This window comes from Triturus cristatus, chromosome 1_2 (assembly GCF_964204655.1).
Source record: "Triturus cristatus chromosome 1_2, aTriCri1.1, whole genome shotgun sequence".
NCBI classification, from domain to species: domain Eukaryota; kingdom Metazoa; phylum Chordata; class Amphibia; order Caudata; family Salamandridae; genus Triturus; species Triturus cristatus.
The window spans coordinates 1,182,655,970-1,182,681,187 of record NC_140580.1 but is presented as its reverse complement, the minus strand read 5'-3'; the positions used below and the strand labels follow the sequence as shown (position 1 = coordinate 1,182,681,187).

Below are 25,218 nucleotides of genomic sequence, written 5' to 3'. Positions count from 1 at the left end.
TTCTTAAGAACACTCTGGGACATTCTGTCATTGGGCTATACTTGGGCTACATCCGGGTGATATTTGTGCTACATTTGGGCTCTTTTGTCTCTGGTGGCCATCTTGGGAGATTTATTTGTTATGACGTTTCCTAATTTCCTCATTTACTGCAGTCTCCTCAGTAGGAAATACTTTCAGTTTTTTACTTTGGTTCCATCAAGAAGGCATTCAGATGTGTCACACATTTGCCATAAATTCTGAATGTTAGCACTCTAGTTGCTCATTAGATCACTGTAGTAAAGCTACTGCTCACCAGGGAAGTCTGCTGCTGGTATTGAAAGTGCATGTTTCAGTCTGCATGTCAGAATTATTTAATGAAATAGAAGAGGATTTGAGTAGTCACTCAAACTGTGCCCTAATTTTTCTTTCTGCAGCACTAATCATACTTTCTATGGCAAAATGAACCACCTCATTTTGTTCCTTTTTAAATTAAATGTTTTACGAGTTACCACTTTATTCCAATCAAGATGGCTTCAGGTGTGCAATACGTTTGTCATAAGTAGGACTGTTAGCGCTCTAGTTGTTCTTTAGAACACTCTGGGAAGCTGCAGTAGAACACAAAGGAATCAACTGACAGTCTCTGCCCTTGTTGGATGTACATGTTTTACTGAGAATGTCAGACTTCATTCTCACATGACTGAGAAAGATAATGTGAATTTACAGAAAATATGCTCTCAGTTTAGCTTATAGATCACCTTCCAAACCTCTGTGGGAAAAGCATGAGAAAATAGTTTTCTCTCAAACATGATTCATGATATCACAGCAGAAGGCTTTTTCACAAGGTAAAATCACCTTAGAACACACCACAATTCCTAAAATTAGTATGGTACCATCAACAAATTATTTATAATGTAACTAAAGTCTTAAAACCTTCTATTAACTGCAATGCTTTTTAATGAGGTGCGATCATGTATATTGGTCCCAAGATGGCTGCCAACACTTCTTGGATGAAGTACTGACAGCCAGTCAGATCTCACGATGAGATGTGTGGTTAGGCTCCACCCAGATATATCTATATTTTTAACTCTTAATTTTCTCATGAACTACTGAACGGATTTACACCATTTAAGCAAAAGGCACAAGTCTGAACTGAGGACTACCTCTTTGCCAAAGTTGGTGTAATTCCGTTCAGCAGTTCGGCCTGTAGCTGCATCAACAGGTCCTATGGGAAAATGCATGGGGGAAAATGCGTTTTGGGACCCCGCTTTTTTCTCGGCTCCCGCTTGACGAATCACCGTGACATTTTCAGGATAGGAGCGGACCGGAGCTGGCCAAAAGTTTGGAAAATTTCGCGAAGATTCATCAATCGGCGCCAACGTTATTCCAAATAGAATGTTGCGGATTTCCTATGGAAAATAGGTCCTAACTATAACTACCTACTGGCGACTGCCAGTAGGTAATATATATATATACATACTCACACAATATATATGAATAGTATAAATGGAGTTACTATCCATATATATGGTTAGTCAATTTTTATTTTGGAAATAACTTTCTAAACCAACCAAGAAAGTGCAAAATGACAATTAGTAACATTGCAACGCCAACCTGTGCCCCTTTTTCATTTACTGGGAAATGTAAAGTTATTTTACATATTTCTTGAAATCTATTTACTGCCAAAGTGCTGTATCTATGCTTCAAATCGAGCCCACTAATTGATTAAATAGTTTCCCTACAGGACAGTTGTAAGTACCTAAAAAGGGAGTACAAAACTCAATTTCATTACAAGTTAAAAGGATGCACCGAGGGCTGTTGTGTGTTTTCTGGACAACTGAATAATTCATTCTTTCCTTGTTTAATCACTTAGTTTAGCCCAGCGTGCTTTACAAATCAAACAGCTCTATCAGACCTAGAATTGTTGGCCTTTTTCTTTCCTTATACTTCGAGTAGCCACAGTATAGCTAGAAGTGTCATTCTTCAACACCCTTAATGCCCCCTGGTGCCTAAATAGTTGCACAGTGGGCAGGTCCATTTACTTCTGTGCGTGTTATATGCAGGGCAGAAGAACAAAGCGTGGCTTATACTTCCCTTAGCTGTCAGAGAGCACATTGTACAGGGATCAATAGTCAGTGCTCCCGCCAGTGTTCCACGTGGATGGGAGTCACCCTCTTTCGAGCGTGTTATAACGAAACTTCAGATATAGGGTTTTTACCAATTGCTCTTGAGGAATTTCTAGAAAAAGTTCATATGATGAGTTGTCTTTGAGAAGCAAAATTGATCTGTCAGTCTCCCATGACCAGAAGTATGGAAGAGACTAGCTTGTATATACTCCCAATAACACGTTTTTAACTGTTTCTTTGAGGCAAGAGTCAATGATGTGGGGTCCAACGGATCTAAGGCCTAATTTTTCAAACCAGGATAGGACATGCTCGAGCCACGGGAAAGTCAGGCCTTTGTCAATAGACAGCAATTCCTTTACAGCATTTCGGTATGGCTTAAGCTCCTCCGTGGTCCAAATCCTCACCCAATATGTAAGCTGCCTTAGCCGTGCAATTTCTTCCACCCTTTTAAGTACCACATCAAGGAACATGGAGGTTAGGGGAGTACTCTTGGGAATATGGAGAAGCGAGCAAAAAAATTAGTTTTTGCTAAGATAGTGTTGGTCTGTATTCATGTAGCCCCATATTTCATTGTCATATAAGGGTGCTGATTGAACCTTTAATATGTATAGCTATAAAGCCAGACATAGGGCTCTTGAAGTTGTCTCCTAGTGTTTTTTGTAAATTGGTTGAGGCCTGGTGTTGGAGCACTGCCCTTCTTTTATGAATATTGAGGGTCCACGAGGCCCTGCTTTTGAACATAATGCCCAAATATTCTAATCTAAAAACTCGTTCCAGATTCTCATTGCCCAGGGCTAGGATGTTTTCGAATGATCTTTGTGGTCTTATTACCATAAATTTAGTTTTGGAGACGTTAATCTCCAGGCCTCTAGCCCCACCAAAAGTATTAAGATTGTCCAATAGTTGCTGCAATCCCATAGGCGTCTGAGAGATTAGGAGGGTTATGTCAGTGAATAATGAAGCAAGAACACTATCCCCTTCTAAATTGTAGGTGTCCATATATCCTCAACGAAGTGCCTCAATAGCAACAATAACAAATAAGGGAAAAAGTTTGGGGGCCAACACGCACCTTGTCTCACCCCTCTCCATATTGGGATTCAGTCTGTTAGTTGCCCCTGGGGCCCCCATCTCACCTGGGCGTAGGTATCTTGATGAATTCTTACTGGTTGGCCAAGAAGGTTGTCAAGAACCCCTGGGGTTTTTAGTGTTCCCATTGGAACCCCCGAGGGACCAAGTCAAAGGCTGCTTTGAGGTCAACAAAAGCTATATACAGATGATCTTCTTTGAGCCTTGTATACTTCCAGATTATAAGGAGCAGCCTCAGGACTTGATCTGTGGTGCTGACTTTGGGTCTAAACCCGGCTTGGAAAGGGATTAAGATCTCTGCATCCTCAATCAAGTAATTTAGTTTATTTGGCAACTGCCTCGCATAAACCTTTTGGATATCCAAAAGGCTTATCCTCTTTTTATAAATAGGGATAATTACCCCCTTTCCATGTCTTGGGGATCGGAGCCCCTGCGGCTGTTGTATTGCTCAGGCAGTTCACATATGGTGCCCAAACTGACATGTCATGGCGCAGTAGCTTGCTGGGAATTCTATCTAGGCCTGGGCCCTTGCCTAGTTTAATTGCAGCAATAGCTACTCTAGTTTCCTCAAGTGTAAAGTGAAGGACTGAGGAAAAAAGGTCAGGAAGGGAAAAAAGGTCAGGAGGGGAGCAAGCAGGTGGAATAAGCTCAATTGGGGCATGATCATATAAACTTAGTGCATTATCTATGTATCATATTAAAAGGTTCTCCAGGATCCCACACATGGGCAGGACTATTGAGTGCTGATGACTATGATGAGGATTTCCCTAGAAGAGACATAGGATTACAGGTAAGCAACTTTTAAGTCAATATATTGGTGTGTGATACTTTTGCTCCAAAGGGGTCCTCCTCTTTGAAGCTGAGAGTTCACCCATGTGGACTTCCCAACCTTTGGACTCTCAGGTCGTTCAGTTCCAAATATCAGTGACTAATGCTGTATCTCCTGCCCTGCTTCTCTTTCTCTCTCCTCTCTGGCCTCTACTTTTTCCTCCCTGCTTTTGTGTCTCACTGTTGTTTTGCTTTCCCCTCTCCCGCTAGGCGCTTCCATTCCCTCTGCATCTCCTTGATTCCTCTCTTTCTATACTTCATATACTCCTCCTGCACATCTCTCCTCCTATCACATCTTCTTCCTGTCTCCCTCATATACTTGCCTCCTCTGCCTTCTAACAAGAAAAGTAAACATGGACCAAGAAGTGTTCACTTGACAGGTGCAGGTTGGGAAACTGACATGCTCAAGAGTACAAGTATATTTGTGTGGGAAGGCACACACTAAAGTATCTGACAATAAAATCAACACGATGCATACAGTGCAATCCAGAGTATCCCTGATAATCAGTTGGTTCAGTGTGGGACTCCCTATCCACAGAGTGATGACATGTGCATGGGTAAGATGGAAAATCACAAGATGTCTTCATTCCTGAGCAAGCGATAACATACATGGTGACCTGGCTGGAAGATTGCAGGTCCAATGACCCTTTCCTTAGCACCGTCACTTGGGTTTGCCCTCACACAAATGGGTTCAATGGAAGGTTGCGAGATCAGTCCTCATCCCCTTCATCGAAAGTGACTGGTTGATCATGGGTAAGGCGGAGGCTCACAAGGCCCCATGCACCCTACAGAGCTGCCTCTGGTATGACAATGCAAGGCTGTAGATGGCAGTCTACAGCCGTAATTCCCAACAGCACCAGTTGCCTAGGAATTGTCAACGACTATACTGTGAAAAAAGCCTAACATAACAAGGCAAAATAATATATTGTAGTGAACTTGTGAGCTTCATATAATGTTCTTTGTTTCCAGGCCTCGATAGCTTGCAACAGAGCCAGGTTGACTGTATTCCAAATGCACAGAACATCTCTATGGATTCCAAGACTGAGGTGGGTAATTCAGAGTTGTGTGATTCCCTACCTCCTCCCCTCTCCCTGCCACCTCTCCCATTCCTCCAACATCATGGAGCTATAAATGTTCAGTTAAGGATTACAAGAAGATATATGCCTGAATTTCATATGTGGGTTAAGCCTCTGTTGGTGGTAATTAGTAATAACTCATGTGTCTACCACTCACATGTCAGCAGAAGACTGGGATTGTTCATATGTGCATACAAGATATCCAATAACTTGGCAAGTGAGAACTAAACATGTTGTTGTGTTTGATTATTATTGTCCCAGTACCAGTAAAACACATTTGTTAGAATGACCTCAAAAATGAAAGGTAATGTTGCATTCATGTGGACTACTAATATATCACAAAAAGCAATGTGTGATGGCCAAGCAAGAGTTGGTGATAATGAACACACAAAATACTCTCCACCAGATGTAAAGAATGTTTCTTTCTCCAGCCTTGGATCATTCATTGATTCACTTTCTTAAATATTTCTGAACTTCAGGCTGGGAACCCATGGTAGACTATGTTCTCTTCCAGGGGATCTTCATATATTGTCCTAACCACTGAAATGATCCACCAATGCACGAGAGTCCTACAATATATAATTATATATTGTTAGACCTGACAACCTTTGGTGGTGGTCCCCCAAACCTTTTGCCTTGGCCCCTCCTATTTTGCTAAATTATTTTTTGTTGGCTTAAGGACTCTGCACACTCTACCACTGCTAACCATTGCTAAAGTGCTGTCTCTCTAAAACATGATACAATTGGCATAACCCTAATTAGCATATTGAATTTACATATAGGACCTTAGTAAACGGTACTACATGCAGTGGCAGCTAGTGACATTTAAAAGTGGTGGGGTGATCAGCAGCAGGTATCAGGGCTCACGGCTAATGGGAATAACTCTATAGCCATGTACTCCAACCAAATTAGTTTCACTTTGAAAAATGTACTATGTGAAAATAAATTTTTTAAAACACGTCCACTTCCCAGGGCCTCCAAAATAGAGACAATATCAGCTTCTGGGTTTACAGTAAGCTGGGCCAATTGTCTTTTGATTGGCCCTGGTCAGAGTCTGATGCAGCTTTCAGGTGCCACTGGAGCATGTACACCTGCCCATCACCTTATTTGTACTTCATTTGTCCATGTAATCGAGTGAAGGCACTTTTTAAGCAGCAAAGAATGTGTTGTATACAAACTAGAAAGCATCAAGGCGATTGCGCTAGATGGGCTCTCTATGTTTTTAGAAAAACGACATAGATTTTATGATCGGTCCATTGACCTTGGTCTACAACCAATTCTTGATGATGGAGTCGTAACAAAAACCAAAACAGAATCCCCCATCTTTAATATAAAATGTTGAAAAGGACCCAACCTCCTCCTGGTCATACAAAATGTAAAGATTTTCACATCCATTCATATTACACACTCACTGAATGTATGGCTTTCTCTCATCTCGGCAGAATGTCATGGTTTATTAAGAATAGACACATTACTGATAATACCAAGCTTGGAATAAGACAAGAAGAAGAGCAGCTGGGTTATAGATGACTGCACTGCCTAGACAAGTCACTGAGAAGTAGTGTATGTATTGCCCACCTCAGATGGCCAGCTGCCAAAAGACCATAAATTACAATAGCATTTACAAGGATATGAGAGGCAATAAGTTAGAGAGATAGTGCCGTATATACATCAGGTGCAAAGAAATAGAGAGTCCACGTCGATGCTTGTGTTCTTGTGTTGTCTTTTATTCTTGACTTGCTCAAAGGTCAATACAGCCGTGATGTATTCAAAGTTCAATACAGCCAGTTCGATACCAAGCTTGCCATTAATTTGACTGAAACTGCCAAACAGCAGGGAGAAGGAATGGTCCTTCTCTCGCTCTATGCAGATAAGGCATTTGAGAGAATTCTTGCTAAAACACATGTCAGAAAAAGTCCAAGTGCATAATGACCAGTAGCATGAATCCCTCAGCTAAACTCGGGATGAATGGCAAATATTCCTCAATCTTATCACTAACTACAGGCCTTGAGACAAAGGTGGTCGCTCACTCTGTTGATCTTTGCATTGTCTATTTAACCCCTAGAAACAGCCATGATTTTAAAGGTATAACACATGGAAAATTGGAGCATAAAACTCCACTCTTTACAGATGATGTTCTGTGTTTCCTCACAGACCCTGAAACACCGATCCAAGTCTTACTGTGAGAACTAGACAATTTTACTAACGCCCCACGTTTAACCCCTTCCATGCTCATGACGGAACGGTTCCGTCATGAGCCACGGTTGAGCTGTGCTCATGACGGAACCGTTCCGTCATGAGCCCGCCCGCGCTCGAACCCTTCAGCACCGCGGCGGAATTCGCCCAGCGCTGAAGGGGTTAAAGGTCAATTTCTAAATCGTCTGCAGTGCAAGTTTCATACCTAGGTGGCTCTAGCAAAGAAACAACGCAGAAAGAAGAAGTAAAATGGAGCAAGATGCCCATTCGATATTTAGATATTTACCTTACAAGCTCAGCATAGGATGTCTACTAACATAATCTACTGCCTTTATTAGAAGCCTATTACAAAGGTGTATGCTTATGGGGGAAGAATGGGAGCTTGCTGCTGGGCTGAGTGGCTAGAATTAAAATGAACCTCTTAGTGAGACTCCTCTGTGTCTTAAATGGCTATCACCTAAACCTTCTCAAGCTACCACCTAAACCTTCTCAAGCTACCACCTAAACCTTCTCAAGCAACCACCTAAACCTTCAAAAGCTAGCACCTAAACCTTCTAAAGATACCACCTGAACCTTCTCAAGCTACCACCTAAACCTTCTCAAGCTACCACCTAAACCTTCTAAAGCTAGCACCTAAACCTTCTAAAGATACCACCTAAACCTTCTTTCTCATCCAGGGGTGTACTCATCAAAGTCATAATCTATGAATAATCCCCGCCCATGTGCGGGATCCCAGAGCATATAGAAAATACATATATATACATATATATGCATATGTGAAAACATATACATGCAGCCTAAAAATGTTTCAAACATGGCAATGCTGTAAATTACATAGGTTTTGCATTGTAGTGCCTGTGAGAAGTTGGCCTGATGTATGATGTCACTAGTCCACGGTACACCCTATATCAGTCTAAACAACCCTTATGGTGATTGGTTGTAAAGTCAACCTTATAGACCAGCTATCCTAGTGGTAGCATGGACAAGAGCAGTCTTAGGCCAAACTCTGAATGGCATGTGAAGCCAGCTGTTATACCATATATAATCCCTTGAATACCAAATGAAAGGACACCACAACAGATATATATATAAAATAAAGTGTATTTATTCTAGTCAAACCCTCAGCACTCTTTATGAGATTAGAGGTAAGTACAACACAGTCTTATTCAAGCATACATTAAGTCACACAGGTAAGTAATACAGTTAGGCCCTAGGGGCCACGTAAACCATACACTAAAGAAGTGGTATAAGGACCACTGTCACGGAAATAGAATAGGACTAGGCCTAGGGAATCGCTGGGGCTACACTACACTACCAACAGTTAGGAAGTGGGAGGCCCACGGGATTCAGGTGCAGAGTGCAAACACTCAAGCGTAAAGCGTAAAAGTCGATAGAATCACTAGCAGTTAGAAATAAGAAGTTTTAGGACACTGCTGGTATAGCTAGAAAGTCGAGATTCGGAAACTAGACCCTAGGATAGTCAATACCCTTGTGAGCACCGGAGTACCCAAGTTACCTAGCTCACGAGCTGCGGGTGCATAGGTGTGAACTTGCGTCGGGTTTCGTCGTGGACTTATATGGATGCCTGAAGGAAAGTTGCTGACAGGCAGTCAGTGAAGAGTGTCCGGTGGATCCCAAGGCCGGGATCAAGAAGAAAGGATACCTGCAAGCAGAAGGGACAGAGTCTGGGTCACTAGCCAGTGACCACGTGGAACCAGGAAGGAGCCAGGCGATGTCGTGAAGATGCAGGTGAAGAGGTGAAGCTTGTCGCAGCAGCCACGGGTACCTGGAGACGTCGAGGACGACCAGGACCAGGAGGCGAGCTGTCCCACGAAGGCTCTTGCTGTCGGCGGCGTCGAAGTCGAACTAGGACTCACCAAGCCTTGGCAAGCGGAACCCACGAAGAATGGAGGACTTGCTTCTGGTGCCGACCAGGAAGGTCTGGGGTGCTTCTCTTTTGCAGAGGAGCAGGAGCCAGTCTGGAGGAGCCAAACCAGCAGTGGAAATTCAAAGGTGTGTCGTCACAAAGGCCGCTAGCCAACGGGCAAGCAACCGGACAGACGCGGCAAGCAGGAAAATGCAGAAGGGCCCAACGTAGGACTCGTGGAGTGTGGGGGGCTGATCTTCGCTGCAGATAGTGCTTGGGGTTGGGGCTTCTCAATCCCCGGTGCACAACTTCGAGGGTACCTCAGAAGCTGCGCTGGAAGATACTCGCCACTTTTCCCAGGTAGCCGGTCCCACGTCTCTCGTCGCCTCCACGGATCTCAGCTCGGCTGTGGATGTGGATCAGGGTCGGAGAAGTCTGGAAGTCAAGGCTCTGGTCGGGCTCTGCAGTCGGTCCCTCGTAGAACTTCAGCAAAGCAAAGGGTAGTCTCTTGATGGTGCCTGTTTGCACAGGATAGCCACTCCTTGGCCACAAGGGAGATTCTTCAGTCTTCTTCTTTCGTCGAATGTCAGAGGTCCAGAGTTTCTGTTCAAGTTGCAGGTTCAGGATAATCTAATCTCCTGGGGCCCAGCTACCACTCTTATACTAATCTGGGGGGCTGGGTTGCCTGCTAGGTCACGCCTTATGGGTGGGACCTGGGAGGGGGGTGGTTACACCCCCTTCCCTTTATCCAGTTTCGCGCCAGGACTGGGGCTGGAGTGCCCCAGCACCGGTTTGAACTGGACTATGCATGGGACACCTTGTGTGCCCCAGGCAGTGTCTCGTTTCTTTCATCCCTCCCTGCCCCAATACACTAAGGCCTGTCTGGGGTGGTGCTCGCACCTCCCAAGGCAGGAAACCTATTGTCCAAGCCTCCCGTGCCGGGATCACTCCCAGCAGCAGGAGGTCAGACTTGTGTCGTGGCAGCAGCATCCATTTTGTGATGCTGGGGCTCTGGTTAACTTTAACCGGGTAAGTAGGTTTCAACATGTCTTCTCCCTCTAGAAGGGAGGGATAATATCCCCAGAGATGGGATGGGGTTATTATTCCAAAGTGTTAGACACCTTACACGACATGTTTTGATAAAGCCAAACCATAGTTACCATAACCGTTTAAGATTATAAGGCACTTTAAGAGTATATGGTAGGCTATATCATAGAACAGCTATAAGGACATGGTTCCGAAAGCTGCAGACAGGCTCAGCTCATGCTAGAGCACCATCTCACATGTTACCAAGCAGTGTGCCTCCAGGATTGTTAAGGCCTGCCATAGGAGTGGCTGATAGGTACACATGTGTCTATATATAAGGTAGGTATAGGAATACTACACCTAAGCAAGGGGTGATTACACGACCTTGCCCCAGCTGAGTGATCAGCCAGTTGTGTCATAATGGAAGGCCAGGCCAGGGGTGGCATAATACATGCTGCAGCCCCTGGTAGGCCTAGGGTACACCTATGCCCTGGGTACCTAAGGTACACTGTACAGGGGCCAATAAGGTGATCCTATCCAATTGGGTTATGCACCTATAGTACATAGTATTAATTTAGAGAGAGTATTAATTTAGAGAGAGAACAGCAGGGCTGTGGGTCTGATCAGCAGGCCCACAGCCACATCTAAGTCGAAAACCAGTAAAGCAAAACCAAAAAGTGGGGTGAACATAGAAAGCAAACCCTACTCTCCTACAGTGACCCCTAACCCATAAGGAAAAAAGGAAGCACCAAGCCAATTGTCACACAACAAAGCTTTATTGCCATAAAGCAAACTTGTAATTGCAGGCACTTGCCTGTAGGCTGCAGTAGAGTATCAAGAAACAAAGAAAACTGACACCTTGTCTTTAAGGCATTAGAGTAAGGGGACCGTGACTTTAAGACCTGCAGGAGACCCCTTGCTCCCATGATGCATCACAGGTGACAGTTAGGTCAGTTCTTTTTTCCGGCTCCTTCTATGAGGATCCTGGAGCTTGAGCTCTTCAGTTTTTTGACTGAAATTTTTGTAATACAGAATTTTTCAGAAAATTCGACATTTTCTGGCTCCTGAAAGCGTGTTCTGCTGGTTTCCTGAAGAATTTCAATTTTTTTCCAGTCAGAATGCCTGCTTTATTTAGGAAATGCCCTTCCTGTGGCAATAGGATGGCACTGGCGGATCCACACTCTGTGTGTATTGTGTGTTTACCAACTTCACACAATCCTGACCGGTGCCCCCTGTAGGAGAGTAGGGTCTGCTTTCTATGTTCACCCCCACTTTTTGCTTTTGCTTTACTGGTTTACGACTTAGATGTGGCTGTGGGCCTGCTAATCAGACCCACAGCCCTGCTGTTCTCTCTCTAAATTAATACTATGTACTTTAGGTGCATAACCCATTTGGATAGGATCACCTTATTGGGCCCTGTACAGTGTACCCTAGGTACCCAGGGCATAGGTGTACCCTAGGCCTACCAGGGGCTGCAGCATGTATTGTGCCACCCCTGGCCTGGCCTTCCATTTTGACACAACTGGCTGATCACTCAGCTGGGGCAAGGTCGTGTAATCACCCCTTGCTTAGGTGTAGTATTCCTATACCTAACTTACATATAGACACTTGTGTACCTATCAGTCACTCCTCTGGCAGGCCTTGACAATCCTGGAGGCAGAGTGCTTGGTAACATGTGAGATGGTGCTCTAGCATGAGCTGAGCCTGTCTGCAGCTTTCGGAACCTTGTCCTTATAGCTGTTCTATGATATAGCCTACCATATACTCTTAAAGTGCCTTATAATCTTAGACGGTTATGGTAACTATGGTTTGGCTTTATCAAAACATGTCGTGTAAGGTGTCTAACATTCGGGAATAATACCCCCATGCCATTTCTGGACATGAGAATATTATTCCCCCCTTCTAGAGGGAAAGACATGTTAAAATCATACTTCAACTGTTAGCCTCTGACCAAAGCCTCAGCATCACAAAATGGATGCTGCTGCCACGACACAAGTCTGACCTCCTGCTGCTGGGAGTGATCCCAGCCAGGGAGGCCTGGACAATAGGTTTCCTGCTTGGGGAGGTGCTAGCACCTCCCCAGACAGCCTTTAGTGTATTGGGGCAGGGTGGGCTGAAAGGAATGAGACATGCCTGGGGCACACAAGGTGTTCCTTGCATAGTCCAGTTCAAACCGGCGCTGGGGCACTCCAGCCCCAGCTCTGGTGCGAAACTGGACAAAGGGAAGTGGGTGTAACCACCCCCTCCCAGGTCCCACCCATAAGGCGTGACCTAGCAGGTATCCCAGCCCCCCAGATTAGTATAAGAGTGGGAGTTGGGCCTCAAGACTTTAGATTATCCTGAACCTGCAAAACTGAACAGAAACTCTGGACCTTCGACATTCGACGAAAGAAGAAGACTGAAGAATCTCCCTTGTAGCCAAGGAGTGGCTACCCTGTGCAAACAGGCACCATCAAGTGACTACCCTTTGCTTTGTGAAACGTTCGACGAGGAACCGACTGCAGAGCCCGACCAGAGCCTTGATTTCCAGACTTCTCCGACCCTCATCCACATCTGCAGCAGAGCTGAGATCCGTGGAGGCGACGAGCGACGTGGGACCGGCTACCTGGGAAAAGTGGCTAGTAACTTACAGCGCAGCTTCTGAGGTACCCTCGAAGTTGTGCACCGGGGATTGAGAAGCCCCAACCCCAAGCACCATCTGCACCGAAGACCAGCCCCCCACACTCCACGAGTCCTGCGTGGGGCCCTTCAGCATTTTCCTGCTTGCCGCGTCTGTCCGGTTGCTTGCCCGCTGGCTAGTGGCCTCTGTGACGACGCTCCCTGAAATCTTCTGCGCTGGTTTGGCTCCTCCAGACTGGCTCCCGCTTCTCTGCAAAGAAGAAGCACCCCAGACCTTCCTGGTCTGCACCAGAAGCAAGTCCCTTGTTCTTCGTGGGTTCCGCTTGCCAAGGCTTGGTGAGTCCTAGTCCAACTTCGACGCCGCCGACAGCAAGAGCCTTCGTGAGACAGCTCGCCTCCTGGTCCTGGTCGTCCTCGACGCTTCCTGGTCCTCCTGGCTGCAGCGACAATCTTCACCTTCACCTGCAACTCTTCACGACATCGCCTGGTTCCTTCCTGGTTCCACGTGGTCACTGGCTAGTGACCTTGACTCTGTCCCCTCTGCTTGCAGGTTTCTTCTCTTCTTGATCCCAGCCTTGGGATCCACCGGACGCTCTCTCCTGACTGCCTGTCAGCATCTTTCTTCAGGCATCCATAGGAGTCGACGACGAAAACGACGCATCTTCACCCCTATGCACCCGCAGCCTGTGGGCTAGGTAACTTGGGTACTCCGGTGCTCATCAGGATAGTGACTATCCTAGTGTCTAGTTTTCAAGTCTCAACTTCCTAGCTACTTCGGAAGTGTCCTAAATCTATCTATTTCTAAACTGTAATATTGCTATTGACTTTTACGCATTACGCGTGAGTGTTTCCACTCTGCACACAAATCCCGTGGGCCTCCCACTTCCTAACTACCGCTAGTGTAGTGTAGCCCCAGCGATTCCCTAGGCCTAGGCCTATTCTATTTCCGTGACAGTGGTTCTTATACCACTTACTTAGTATATGGTTTGCGTGGCCCCTAGGGCCTAACTGTATTACTTACCTGTGTGACTTACTGTATGCATTAATAAGACTGTGTTGTACTTACCTCTAATCTCATAAAGAGTGCTGAGGGTTTGCTTAGAATAAATACACTTTATTTTATATATATATCTGTTGTGGTGTCCTTTTATTTGGTATTCAAGGGATTATATATGGTATCACAGCTGGCTTCACATGCCATTCAGAGTTTAGCCTAAGACTGCTCTTGTCCATGCTACCACTAGGATAGCTGGTCTATAAGGTTGACTTTACAACCAATCACCATAAGGGTATTTGGACTGATATAAGGTGTACACTATAACTAGTGACATCATACATCAGGCCAACTTCTCACATTGGTGAGCAGCGGTTGGGATCTGAGCTTGCTGTTGTAATACCATTGTAATCTTGAGATACTAAATTGAAAGATCACACAGATATTGTCTAGGTACATATAACATAGATTATTATACTTAAGTCCTACTGGACTTTGTAGTTGTAGGTTGAAGGGAATAACACACCCTGACTACAACTACTAGAAAGGTTTAGTAGATACAACTAGTGTAGGTAGGTGCACACACCACACCCTCACTAGATCATGCCTCTGGGAGGAGATCAAGTAGATGCTCTCTCAGGAGGGGCAGGTCTGCAGAAGACCCCCTCTAGGTATGATACCTTAACATTCCAGGAGATGAGACAATTGTGTACCTCCAGAGGAATAAAACAGGGTGCAAACCCTACCCTCCTTCAGTTAAGACAACTCCTAGAGGAGTATGATGCTCAGAGGGCATCACAGGAAGGTGCCCTAGGCACAGAGGAGGGTTCACCCACCACAGAGGAGTCAGATGGGGCTTCAGATGGGGAGGTAGACAGCCAGAGCCAAGTAAGGAGACTTAGCCAGGCTAACTTAAGTTTACATGGGAGTTTGCATGGGGTCCCCCCATACAGACCCACAAGTAGACATTCACAGAGAAACAGGAAGGACAGATCCCCTTCAGGGGAATCCATCCACTCCCATGTCTCTAACATCTCTAATGCTTCCTCTCACAGGGGAATGACTTCACCTGAGAGAAAGGAGCATGCAGCCAGAATGAGGGAGGCTAATCTGAGGATTCAGAGGGAAGAACTTGCCCTTGCCAAAGAGAAGCTTGCTCTGGCTAGAGAACAAAAGTTAAGTGGGTTAGAACCCACTGGTGGCAGCAACATTCCTAGAGATAGAGACCGGCACTATGATAATAGAAACCTGAGCAAGATTGTCCCTCCCTACAAGTGTGGGGATGACATCCACAAATGGATAACTGCTTTGGAGAGAGCTTGCAAAGTACAGCAGGTACCCCAAAGTCAGTGGGCAGCTATCTTGTGGCTCTCCTTCTCTGAGAAAGGAAGAGACAAGCTCCTCACAGTTAGTGATGAGGATGCAGATAATTACACTGTCCTGAAGAGTGCTCTGATTGATGGGTTTGGCCTAACCACTGAACAATACAGGTTGTTGTTCAGGGATACCCAGAAGACACAGACTCAGGACTGGACTGACTTTGTAGATTGTGCCACTAAGGCTCTGGAAGGCTGGCTAATGGGAAGTAAGGTTAAGGACTATACAGGATTGTATAATTTGATCATGAGAGAACAAATACTTAACAACTGTCAAAACCAGCTATTGCATCAACACCTGATTGATTCTGATCTGACTTCTCCCCAAGAATTGGGAAAGAAGGCAGATAGATGGGTCAGGACTAGAGTTAAGCAGAAAAACCAGAACCAGGGCGGTGATCAGAAAAAGGCAGACCAGAAGGGTAATGAGCAGAAACAAAAAGACCAGAAGTCTTCACCAGGCCCCCAAAAGGCTCAGGGGGAGGGTGGTTCCAAAAAGGATAAGAAGAAAGAAGGCCAAAAGAAACCATGGTGCAACTATTGTAAGTCTACCTCACATTGGTTTAGTGAGTGCACCAAAAAGGATAAGCCCCCAGCCACCATTGCCCCTAAGGCAACTGTACCCCCTAGTTCAGCTGTAAGTGGTGGTTCCCAGCAAAAGGGTGTAGTAGGGTTAACCCTGGGAACTGAGGAGGATTCTGGCCTAGTCAGAGTACCTACTCAGGCTGTCCTGATCTGTGATGGGGACTTAGCTTTGTCCTCTACTGTAGGCCCCAGTAACCTGGGCAAGTACAGACAGACACCTTTTATCAACCAAAGAATGGCTCAGGCCTACAGGGACACTGGGGCTAGTGTCACAATGGTGACACCTGCTTTTGTGGACCCTGGACAGATCATACTAGGTGAGAATTACCTAGTGACCAACGCTAGCAATGCCACTACCTCCCATAGTGTGGCTATTGTTAACTTCTCCTGGGGAGGGGTAACTGGCCTCAAGAAAGTTGTTGTTAGTTCAGACCTTCCTGTAGAGTGTTTACTGGGCAATGATCTTGAAACTTCAGTTTGGTCTGAAGTGGAGTATAGGACCCATGCAGAAATGCTGGGGATAGATGCACATGTCCTTGCTGTGACCAGGTCACAGGCCAAAAAGTGCAACACTGAACAAGTGCTGGATCCTGAAACTATGGACCAGTCACAATCCAAGAGAAAGAGCAGTAGGGTTAAGGCTGTGCCTTCCCCCCTGCCTCAGGTGGTGGATCAGCCCTCCCAGGAGGATGATTCTGAGAGCCCTGAAGGAACTGGCCTAGAAGAACTTGAACCTGATCAGGTTGAGTTTCTTGGGACAGGGGGACCTTCCAGGGCAGATCTGAGGCAGGCTCAATTAGACTGCCCCTCTCTTGAACCCCTCAGACAGCTGGCTGCTGCTGAGGCTGCAGGGAATGCTCAAGGTACCCATAGAGTGTATTGGGATGAAGGGCTACTGTACTCAGAGGCTAGAGACCCCAAGCCTGGTGCATCCAGGAGGTTGGTCATACCACTGAAGTTCAGAGGCTTCCTTCTAACCTTGGCCCATGATATTCCCCTTGCAGGACATTTAGGCCAGAGCAAGACTTGGGACAGGCTTGTCCCTCACTTTCACTGGCCCCATATGTCAGAAGATACTAAGGAGTTTTGTCGCTCCTGTGTCACCTGCCAAGCCAGTGGCAAATCAGGTGGCACCACAAAGGCCCCCCTCATACCACTACCTGTGGTGGGGGTCCCCTTTGAAAGAGTGGGCATAGATATTGTAGGACCAATGGACCCACAAACAGCATCTGGGCACAGATTCATACTGGTGATAGTGGACCATGCCACCAGGTACCCAGAAGCAATTCCCCTGAGGACCACAACAGCTCCTGTTGTGGCAAGGGCCCTGCTTGGAGTATTCTCCAGAGTGGGCTTTCCAAAGGAGGTCATTTCTGACAGAGGTGCCAACTTTATGTCAGGATACTTGACTGCAATGTGGAAGGAGTGTGGTGTTAACTATAAGTTCACCACACCCTATCACCCACAGTGCAATGGGCTTGTTGAGAGATTCAACAAGACCCTAAAGGGAATGATAAAAGGATTACCAGACAAGCTTAGGCGAAGATGGGACATCCTTTTACCCTGCCTTCTGTTTGCTTACAGAGAGGTCCCACAAAAGGGGGTTGGCTACAGCCCTTTTGAGCTTTTGTTTGGGCATCCTGTAAGAGGACCCCTGTGTTTGGTGAAGGAAGGATGGGAGAGACCTCTCAGACAACCCAAACTAGACATAGTGGATTATGTACTTGGTCTCCGCTCCAGGATGGCAGAGTATATGAAGAAGGCTTCTAAAAACCTTGAGGCAAGCCAAGAACTCCAAAAAGCTTGGCATGACCAAAAGGCTGTACTGACTGTTTACCAGCCAGGACAGAAAGTGTGGGTGTTGGAGCCAGTGGCCCCAGCAGCACTCCAAGACAAATGGTCTGGACCCCACACTATTGTTGAGAAAAAGGGAGAAGTCACCTACTTGGTGGACCTTGGGACTCCCAGAAGCCCCCACAGGGTGCTTCATGTCAACAGATTGAAGGCATATGTTGACAGGGCAGACATGGGGCTACTCATGGCTACAGATGAGGGGCAGGAGGAAGAGAGTGACCCTCTCCCAGACCTGTTGACTCAGAACCCTGATGATGGCTCAGTTGATGGTGTGGTCTTTTCTGACAGCCTCACTATCCATCAGCAACAGGACTGCAGACAAGTTCTGCAGGCCTACAGACATATGTTCTCTCTGACCCCAAGTCAGACAAACTGGTGCACCCATGAGGTGGACACTGGTGACAGTCTGCCTGTGAAGAGTAAAATCTACAGGCAACCTGACCATGTCAAGGACTGCATAAAAGTTGAGGTACAAAAGATGTTGGAGCTGGGAGTCATTGAACCTTCAGAGAGCCCTTGGGCTAGTCCTGTAGTCCTTGTGCCAAAACCTCACACCCAAGATGGTAAGAGAGAGATGAGGTTTTGCGTGGATTACAGAGGTCTCAATGCTGTCACTAGGACAGATGCCCACCCAATACCTAGGGCAGATGAGCTCATTGACAGACTGGCAGCTGCTAAGTTTTTTAGCACATTTGACCTAACAGCAGGCTACTGGCAAATCAGACTAGCTGAGAGTGCAAAGGCCAAAACTGCTTTCTCGACCCCAGGAGGACATTATCAATTTGTGGTAATGCCCTTTGGTTTGAAGAATGCACCTGCCACTTTCCAAAGGCTGGTGAATCAAGTCCTTACTGGGTTGGATGATTATTGTGCAGCTTATCTTGATGATATTGCTGTCTTTAGCTCCACCTGGGAGGATCACCTGGTCCACCTGAGGAATGTTTTAGAGGCCCTGCAAAAGGCAGGCCTCACTATCAAGGCCACTAAGTGCCAGATAGGGCAGAGCAAGGTTGTATACCTGGGCCACCTAGTCGGTGGGGGTCAGGTTCAACCACTGGAGAGCAAGATCCAGACCATAAAGGACTGGGCTCCTCCAACTACCCAGACTCAGGTCAGAGCTTTCTTGGGCCTGACTGGGTACTACAGAAAGTTTGTTAAGAACTATGGGTCCATAGTGACACCACTTAATGACTTGACCTCCAAGAAGATGCCAAAGAAAGTTCAGTGGACAGTAAGCTGTCAAAAAGCATTTGATGACCTGAAGCAGGCCATGTGCAGTGCACCTATTCTGAAAAGTCCAGACTACTCCAAAGAGTTCATTGTCCAGACAGATGCTTCTGAGTTAGGTGTGGGAGCTGTTCTTTCACAACTGAATGTAGATGGTCAAGACCAGCCCATTGCTTTTATAAGTAGAAGGCTGACCCCTAGAGAGAAACGTTGGTCAGCTATTGAGAGGGAGGCCTTTGCTGTGGTTTGGGCCCTGAAGAAGCTGAGGCCATACTGGTTTGGCACTCACTTCAAGATTCAGACAGACCATAAGCCCCTCTTCTGGCTAAATCAGATGAAGGGTGAAAATCCCAAACTTCTTAGGTGGTCCATTTCCCTACAGGGGATGGACTTCACAGTGGAACATAGACCTGGGACTGACCATGCCAATGCAGATGGACTCTCCAGATATTTCCACTTAGAACATGAAGACTCAACTGGTCAAGGTTAGTTTAATGTCCCTAAGTTTGGGGGGGGGTTGTGTAGGAGAGTAGGGTCTGCTTTCTATGTTCACCCCCACTTTTTGCTTTTGCTTTACTGGTTTACGACTTAGATGTGGCTGTGGGCCTGCTAATCAGACCCACAGCCCTGCTGTTCTCTCTCTAAATTAATACTATGTACTTTAGGTGCATAACCCATTTGGATAGGATCACCTTATTGGGCCCTGTACAGTGTACCCTAGGTACCCAGGGCATAGGTGTACCCTAGGCCTACCAGGGGCTGCAGCATGTATTGTGCCACCCCTGGCCTGGCCTTCCATTTTGACACAACTGGCTGATCACTCAGCTGGGGCAAGGTCGTGTAATCACCCCTTGCTTAGGTGTAGTATTCCTATACCTAACTTACATATAGACACTTGTGTACCTATCAGTCACTCCTCTGGCAGGCCTTGACAATCCTGGAGGCAGAGTGCTTGGTAACATGTGAGATGGTGCTCTAGCATGAGCTGAGCCTGTCTGCAGCTTTCGGAACCTTGTCCTTATAGCTGTTCTATGATATAGCCTACCATATACTCTTAAAGTGCCTTATAATCTTAGACGGTTATGGTAACTATGGTTTGGCTTTATCAAAACATGTCGTGTAAGGTGTCTAACACTCGGGAATAATACCCCCATGCCATTTCTGGACATGAGAATATTATTCCCCCCTTCTAGAGGGAAAGACATGTTAAAATCATACTTCAACTGTTAGCCTCTGACCAAAGCCTCAGCATCACAAAATGGATGCTGCTGCCACGACACAAGTCTGACCTCCTGCTGCTGGGAGTGATCCCAGCCAGGGAGGCCTGGACAATAGGTTTCCTGCTTGGGGAGGTGCTAGCACCTCCCCAGACAGCCTTTAGTGTATTGGGGCAGGGTGGGCTGAAAGGAATGAGACATGCCTGGGGCACACAAGGTGTTCCTTGCATAGTCCAGTTCAAACCGGCGCTGGGGCACTCCAGCCCCAGCTCTGGCGCGAAACTGGACAAAGGGAAGTGGGTGTAACCACCCCCTCCCAGGTCCCACCCATAAGGCGTGACCTAGCAGGTATCCCAGCCCCCCAGATTAGTATAAGAGTGGGAGTTGGGCCTCAAGACTTTAGATTATCCTGAACCTGCAAAACTGAACAGAAACTCTGGACCTTCGACATTCGACGAAAGAAGAAGACTGAAGAATCTCCCTTGTAGCCAAGGAGTGGCTACCCTGTGCAAACAGGCACCATCAAGTGACTACCCTTTGCTTTGTGAAACGTTCGACGAGGAACCGACTGCAGAGCCCGACCAGAGCCTTGATTTCCAGACTTCTCCGACCCTCATCCACATCTGCAGCAGAGCTGAGATCCGTGGAGGCGACGAGCGACGTGGGACCGGCTACCTGGGAAAAGTGGCTAGTAACTTACAGCGCAGCTTCTGAGGTACCCTCGAAGTTGTGCACCGGGGATTGAGAAGCCCCAACCCCAAGCACCATCTGCACCGAAGACCAGCCCCCCACACTCCACGAGTCCTGCGTGGGGCCCTTCAGCATTTTCCTGCTTGCCGCGTCTGTCCGGTTGCTTGCCCGCTGGCTAGTGGCCTCTGTGACGACGCTCCCTGAAATCTTCTGCGCTGGTTTGGCTCCTCCAGACTGGCTCCCGCTTCTCTGCAAAGAAGAAGCACCCCAGACCTTCCTGGTCTGCACCAGAAGCAAGTCCCTTGTTCTTCGTGGGTTCCGCTTGCCAAGGCTTGGTGAGTCCTAGTCCAACTTCGACGCCGCCGACAGCAAGAGCCTTCGTGGGACAGCTCGCCTCCTGGTCCTGGTCGTCCTCGACGCTTCCTGGTCCTCCTGGCTGCAGCGACAAGCTTCACCTTCACCTGCAACTCTTCACGACATCGCCTGGTTCCTTCCTGGTTCCACGTGGTCACTGGCTAGTGACCTTGACTCTGTCCCCTCTGCTTGCAGGTTTCTTCTCTTCTTGATCCCAGCCTTGGGATCCACCGGACGCTCTCTCCTGACTGCCTGTCAGCATCTTTCTTCAGGCATCCATAGGAGTCGACGACGAAAACGACGCATCTTCACCCCTATGCACCCGCAGCCTGTGGGCTAGGTAACTTGGGTACTCCGGTGCTCATCAGGATAGTGACTATCCTAGTGTCTAGTTTTCAAGTCTCAACTTCCTAGCTACTTCGGAAGTGTCCTAAATCTATCTATTTCTAAACTGTAATATTGCTATTGACTTTTACGCATTACGCGTGAGTGTTTCCACTCTGCACACAAATCCCGTGGGCCTCCCACTTCCTAACTACCGCTAGTGTAGTGTAGCCCCAGCGATTCCCTAGGCCTAGGCCTATTCTATTTCCGTGACAGTGGTTCTTATACCACTTACTTAGTATATGGTTTGCGTGGCCCCTAGGGCCTAACTGTATTACTTACCTGTGTGACTTACTGTATGCATTAATAAGACTGTGTTGTACTTACCTCTAATCTCATAAAGAGTGCTGAGGGTTTGCTTAGAATAAATACACTTTATTTTATATATATATCTGTTGTGGTGTCCTTTCATTTGGTATTCAAGGGATTATATATGGTATCACAGCTGGCTTCACATGCCATTCAGAGTTTAGCCTAAGACTGCTCTTGTCCATGCTACCACTAGGATAGCTGGTCTATAAGGTTGACTTCTGATGGATACATCTGCCAGTGGATTCCTCACCTTGTGAATATCCCCTGCGCCAGCATTCCACGGAACTTTTCTTCCCCAGCATTCCACGTCGACGTGGGCGACGTCACAACACATCGGCTCCGCACGCGACTCCGTACGACGTCATCGGAGCCATAAGAAGCCCACGTCGGCGTGATGACGTCAGTTCCCTTTTTTCCGCGCCGTCGACGCGCAACGGTTTTTTCCCAGTGCTCTCTAGATACTTTGTAATCTAGTGGTGTATTCTTGTTAAAATCGGAATGTCTTCGACGAGGAAGTCGGGCTTTAAGCCCTGTAGGGAGTGCGGAGGCCTGATGTCCATGACGGATCCGCATCAGAATTGTTTATGGTGTCTCTCTTCTGATCATGATGTGGATGAGTGCGGGTGCTGTAGGAGCATGAATCCTAAAGCACTGAAGGAGAGGAAGACCAAACTCTTCATGAAGAAGATCGGTGAGGAGAAGAGAGGGAGGAAAAAGGAGAAGTCCAGGCGGGAGTCTTCGACTTCGAGGTCGTCGAAGTCGAAGAAGCACCATAAGAAGAGGAAGCATTCTTCTCGGCGTCGGTCCTCGAAGTCTAAGAGGTCGAGGTCGGCTTCGCCTCGTCGACGTCAGAGCAAGATCTTGTCTCCTTCGCCTTCTCCGGATAAGTCTTCGAAGTCTCCCTCTCCGAAGCGGACTCCGGCTCGTTCCCCGACGCCGTCTCCGGCGCCGTCCAAGGCTTCGACTCCTGGTCGGGTGGAATCTGATGTGGAGCAGGAGCAGGAAGAGTCTGTCCCGGTGCCTGATGACTCCGTGGTTCCGGTGGAGGATTCGGAGGAGCCGACGCCGGTGGCTCCACAGGAGGATACAGGGGCAGTTCCTTATCCCCAATTCCCGGCTCCAGGTACGGATCCTTCGGGATTTCTGAATGCCATGTATGGCATTTTTCAGAGAGCATCCTTCCCATCCGGAGCACCAGCAGGTCCCGTGGGTCCGATGGCGTTTTCTCTGGGAGTGCCGCAGCAATATGCTCAGGCTCCTTTTATGCCTTTTATGCCGATGGCGCCTTCTTGGCAGTTTCCGGCGCCGGTTGGGAATCCTGCTCGACCTCGGATGGATGGTCAATCTTCGGAGCCTTCTTTGACGCCGAGGCCGACTCCATCGACGCCGCATCCGGCGCCGCCGACTCCACCTGTAGCGCCTCCGACGCCGATGCCTTTGGCTCCACCGACGCCGCGTACGACGTCGACGACGCCGGCTCCCCGGAATCGATCGAGGCGTGAAGCCCAAAGGGTTTTGGAGGAGGAAAGATTTCGTGCTGAGGTGGAAGAAGGTGAGGTCGACTCTTCTTCGGACGAGTTTGGAGGTATAGAGGTAGCAAGTGGTTTGGATACCACCCCGGAGTGGGAGCATGCTTCTGCAAGGTCTTCTCCACCACAGGAATTGGCGCCCTACCATGTTGTGATCAAGAAGGCCGCGGAGTTGTTAGATCTGCAGCTGCCCTCTGTGGAATACAAGTCCAATCTGCTCACAGAGGTGTTGCACTCCCCGACGTCGGCTTCTGAGCCTTTGCTACCTTTCAATGAGGCTCTCTTGGAACCAGTATTGGAGGTGTGGAAGAAGCCTCTGTCAGCTCCAGCAGTTTGCAGGCAGGTGGCAAGGAGATACAGGGTTGCGCCAGGAGACCCGGATTTTTTATCCACGCATCCTTCTCCGGAGAGCCTAGTGGTGCAGGCTTCATGTTCTAAACATGCTTCGGGTGCTTTCCCCCAATCTCCTGCTGATAGGGAGTCGAAGAAAGTTGATCAGGCGGCCAAAAAGTCTTTCTCCTCAGGAAGTATGGCATTGAAGTCATCAAATGCTACGTGCTTGCTGGGGCGTTATGTTCATGCCCTGATGGACTCTATAAAGACTCTGGCCCCTAAGTTACCTGAGGGGGATAAGTCGTCCTTCATGGAGGTTGTGGCGGACACTCAGGCAGCTGCCAGGCAGGTGATCCAGTCTGGGCTGGATACGGCGGACTCTGTGGCGAGAATTATGGGGTCGTCCATTGCCGCAAGGAGACAAGCTTGGCTCCGTTCCTCAGGGTTTTCTGCGGATGTCCAGGCCACGCTGGTGGATCTGCCCTTTGATGGACAAAAGTTGTTTGGGGAGAAGGCAGATTCTGCTCTTCAACGTTTTAAGGACAGTAGGTTAACGGCGAAGTCCTTGGGTCTGCAGGTTCCTGTGAGAGGTTCAACTTTCCGTAAGGTTAGGGGATTCGGAAGGTCATCCTTTCGCTCCTTCCGACAGCCACAACAACAGCAGCAACAACAGCAGCAGAATCCCCTCTATCGCTCCTATAGAGGGAAGCAAAGGGGTCGGAGAGGTTCTGGTCGTAACCCCTCTTCTTCCTCCTCCTCCTCTGCTCCAAATGAGGCTTCAGGGAAGCAGCCCTAGATCCCCCATCCCGGATCATGTAAGACCTGTGGGGGGTCGGGTGTCCTACTTTCTACGGGGTTGGAAATCTGTTACAACCGACCTTTGGGTTTTGAACCTCGTAGAGACTGGGTACGCCCTTCCCTTTCGGGAGTTTCCTCCCCCTTACCCTCCTTGCCAAGGTTATTGCTCGGAGGACCACCTACTTCTCCTGCAGAAAGAAGTTCTGGCCTTGTTTCAGAAGGGCGCAATAGAGGTGGTTCCGGAGCAGGAAAGGGGTCAGGGATGCTACTCCCGGTATTTCCTGATCCCCAAGAAGGACGGCAGATTGCGTCCGATTCTGGACCTCAGAATCTTGAATTTTTACCTGAAACAGGAGAAGTTCAAGATGCTGACCCTTGCGCAGGTTCTTCAAGCGTTGCAGCAAGGAGACTGGATGGTGTCGCTCGACTTGCAGGACGCGTACTTCCATGTCCCAATCCTGAAGTCGCACAGGAAGTATCTCCGTTTTACGGTTGGGTCGCAACATTATCAGTTTGCGGTCCTCCCGTTTGGTCTTACTACTGCACCTCGAGTCTTCACAAAGGTGATGGCAGTGGTGGCTGCTCATCTCAGGAGGTCGGGGATTCCGGTTTTCCCCTACCTGGACGACTGGCTTCTGAAGGCAGAGTCCCCAGAGATGGTGCAGCGTCATCTGCAGGTGACAACTCAGCTGTTATTCGACTTGGGTTTTTCGATCAATGTGCCCAAGTCTCACCTGGTGCCCTCTCAACGCAACCTGTTTATAG

General features: G+C 47.7%; 1 protein-coding gene across 4 annotated transcripts in view; it reads left to right on the top strand.

The window, feature by feature from the left end:
• The window catches only part of CIZ1 (CDKN1A interacting zinc finger protein 1), a 1,193,645-nt gene that overhangs the window by 568,502 nt on the left and 599,925 nt on the right, over positions 1 to 25,218 (top strand). For all 4 annotated transcript variants that reach the window (XM_085614087.1, XM_085614089.1, XM_085614086.1 and 1 more), the window contains exon 8: positions 4,986 to 5,062. In XM_085614087.1, coding sequence (XP_085470213.1) covers positions 4,986 to 5,062 — 77 coding nt within the window. The remainder of the gene's footprint in view (positions 1 to 4,985; positions 5,063 to 25,218) is intronic.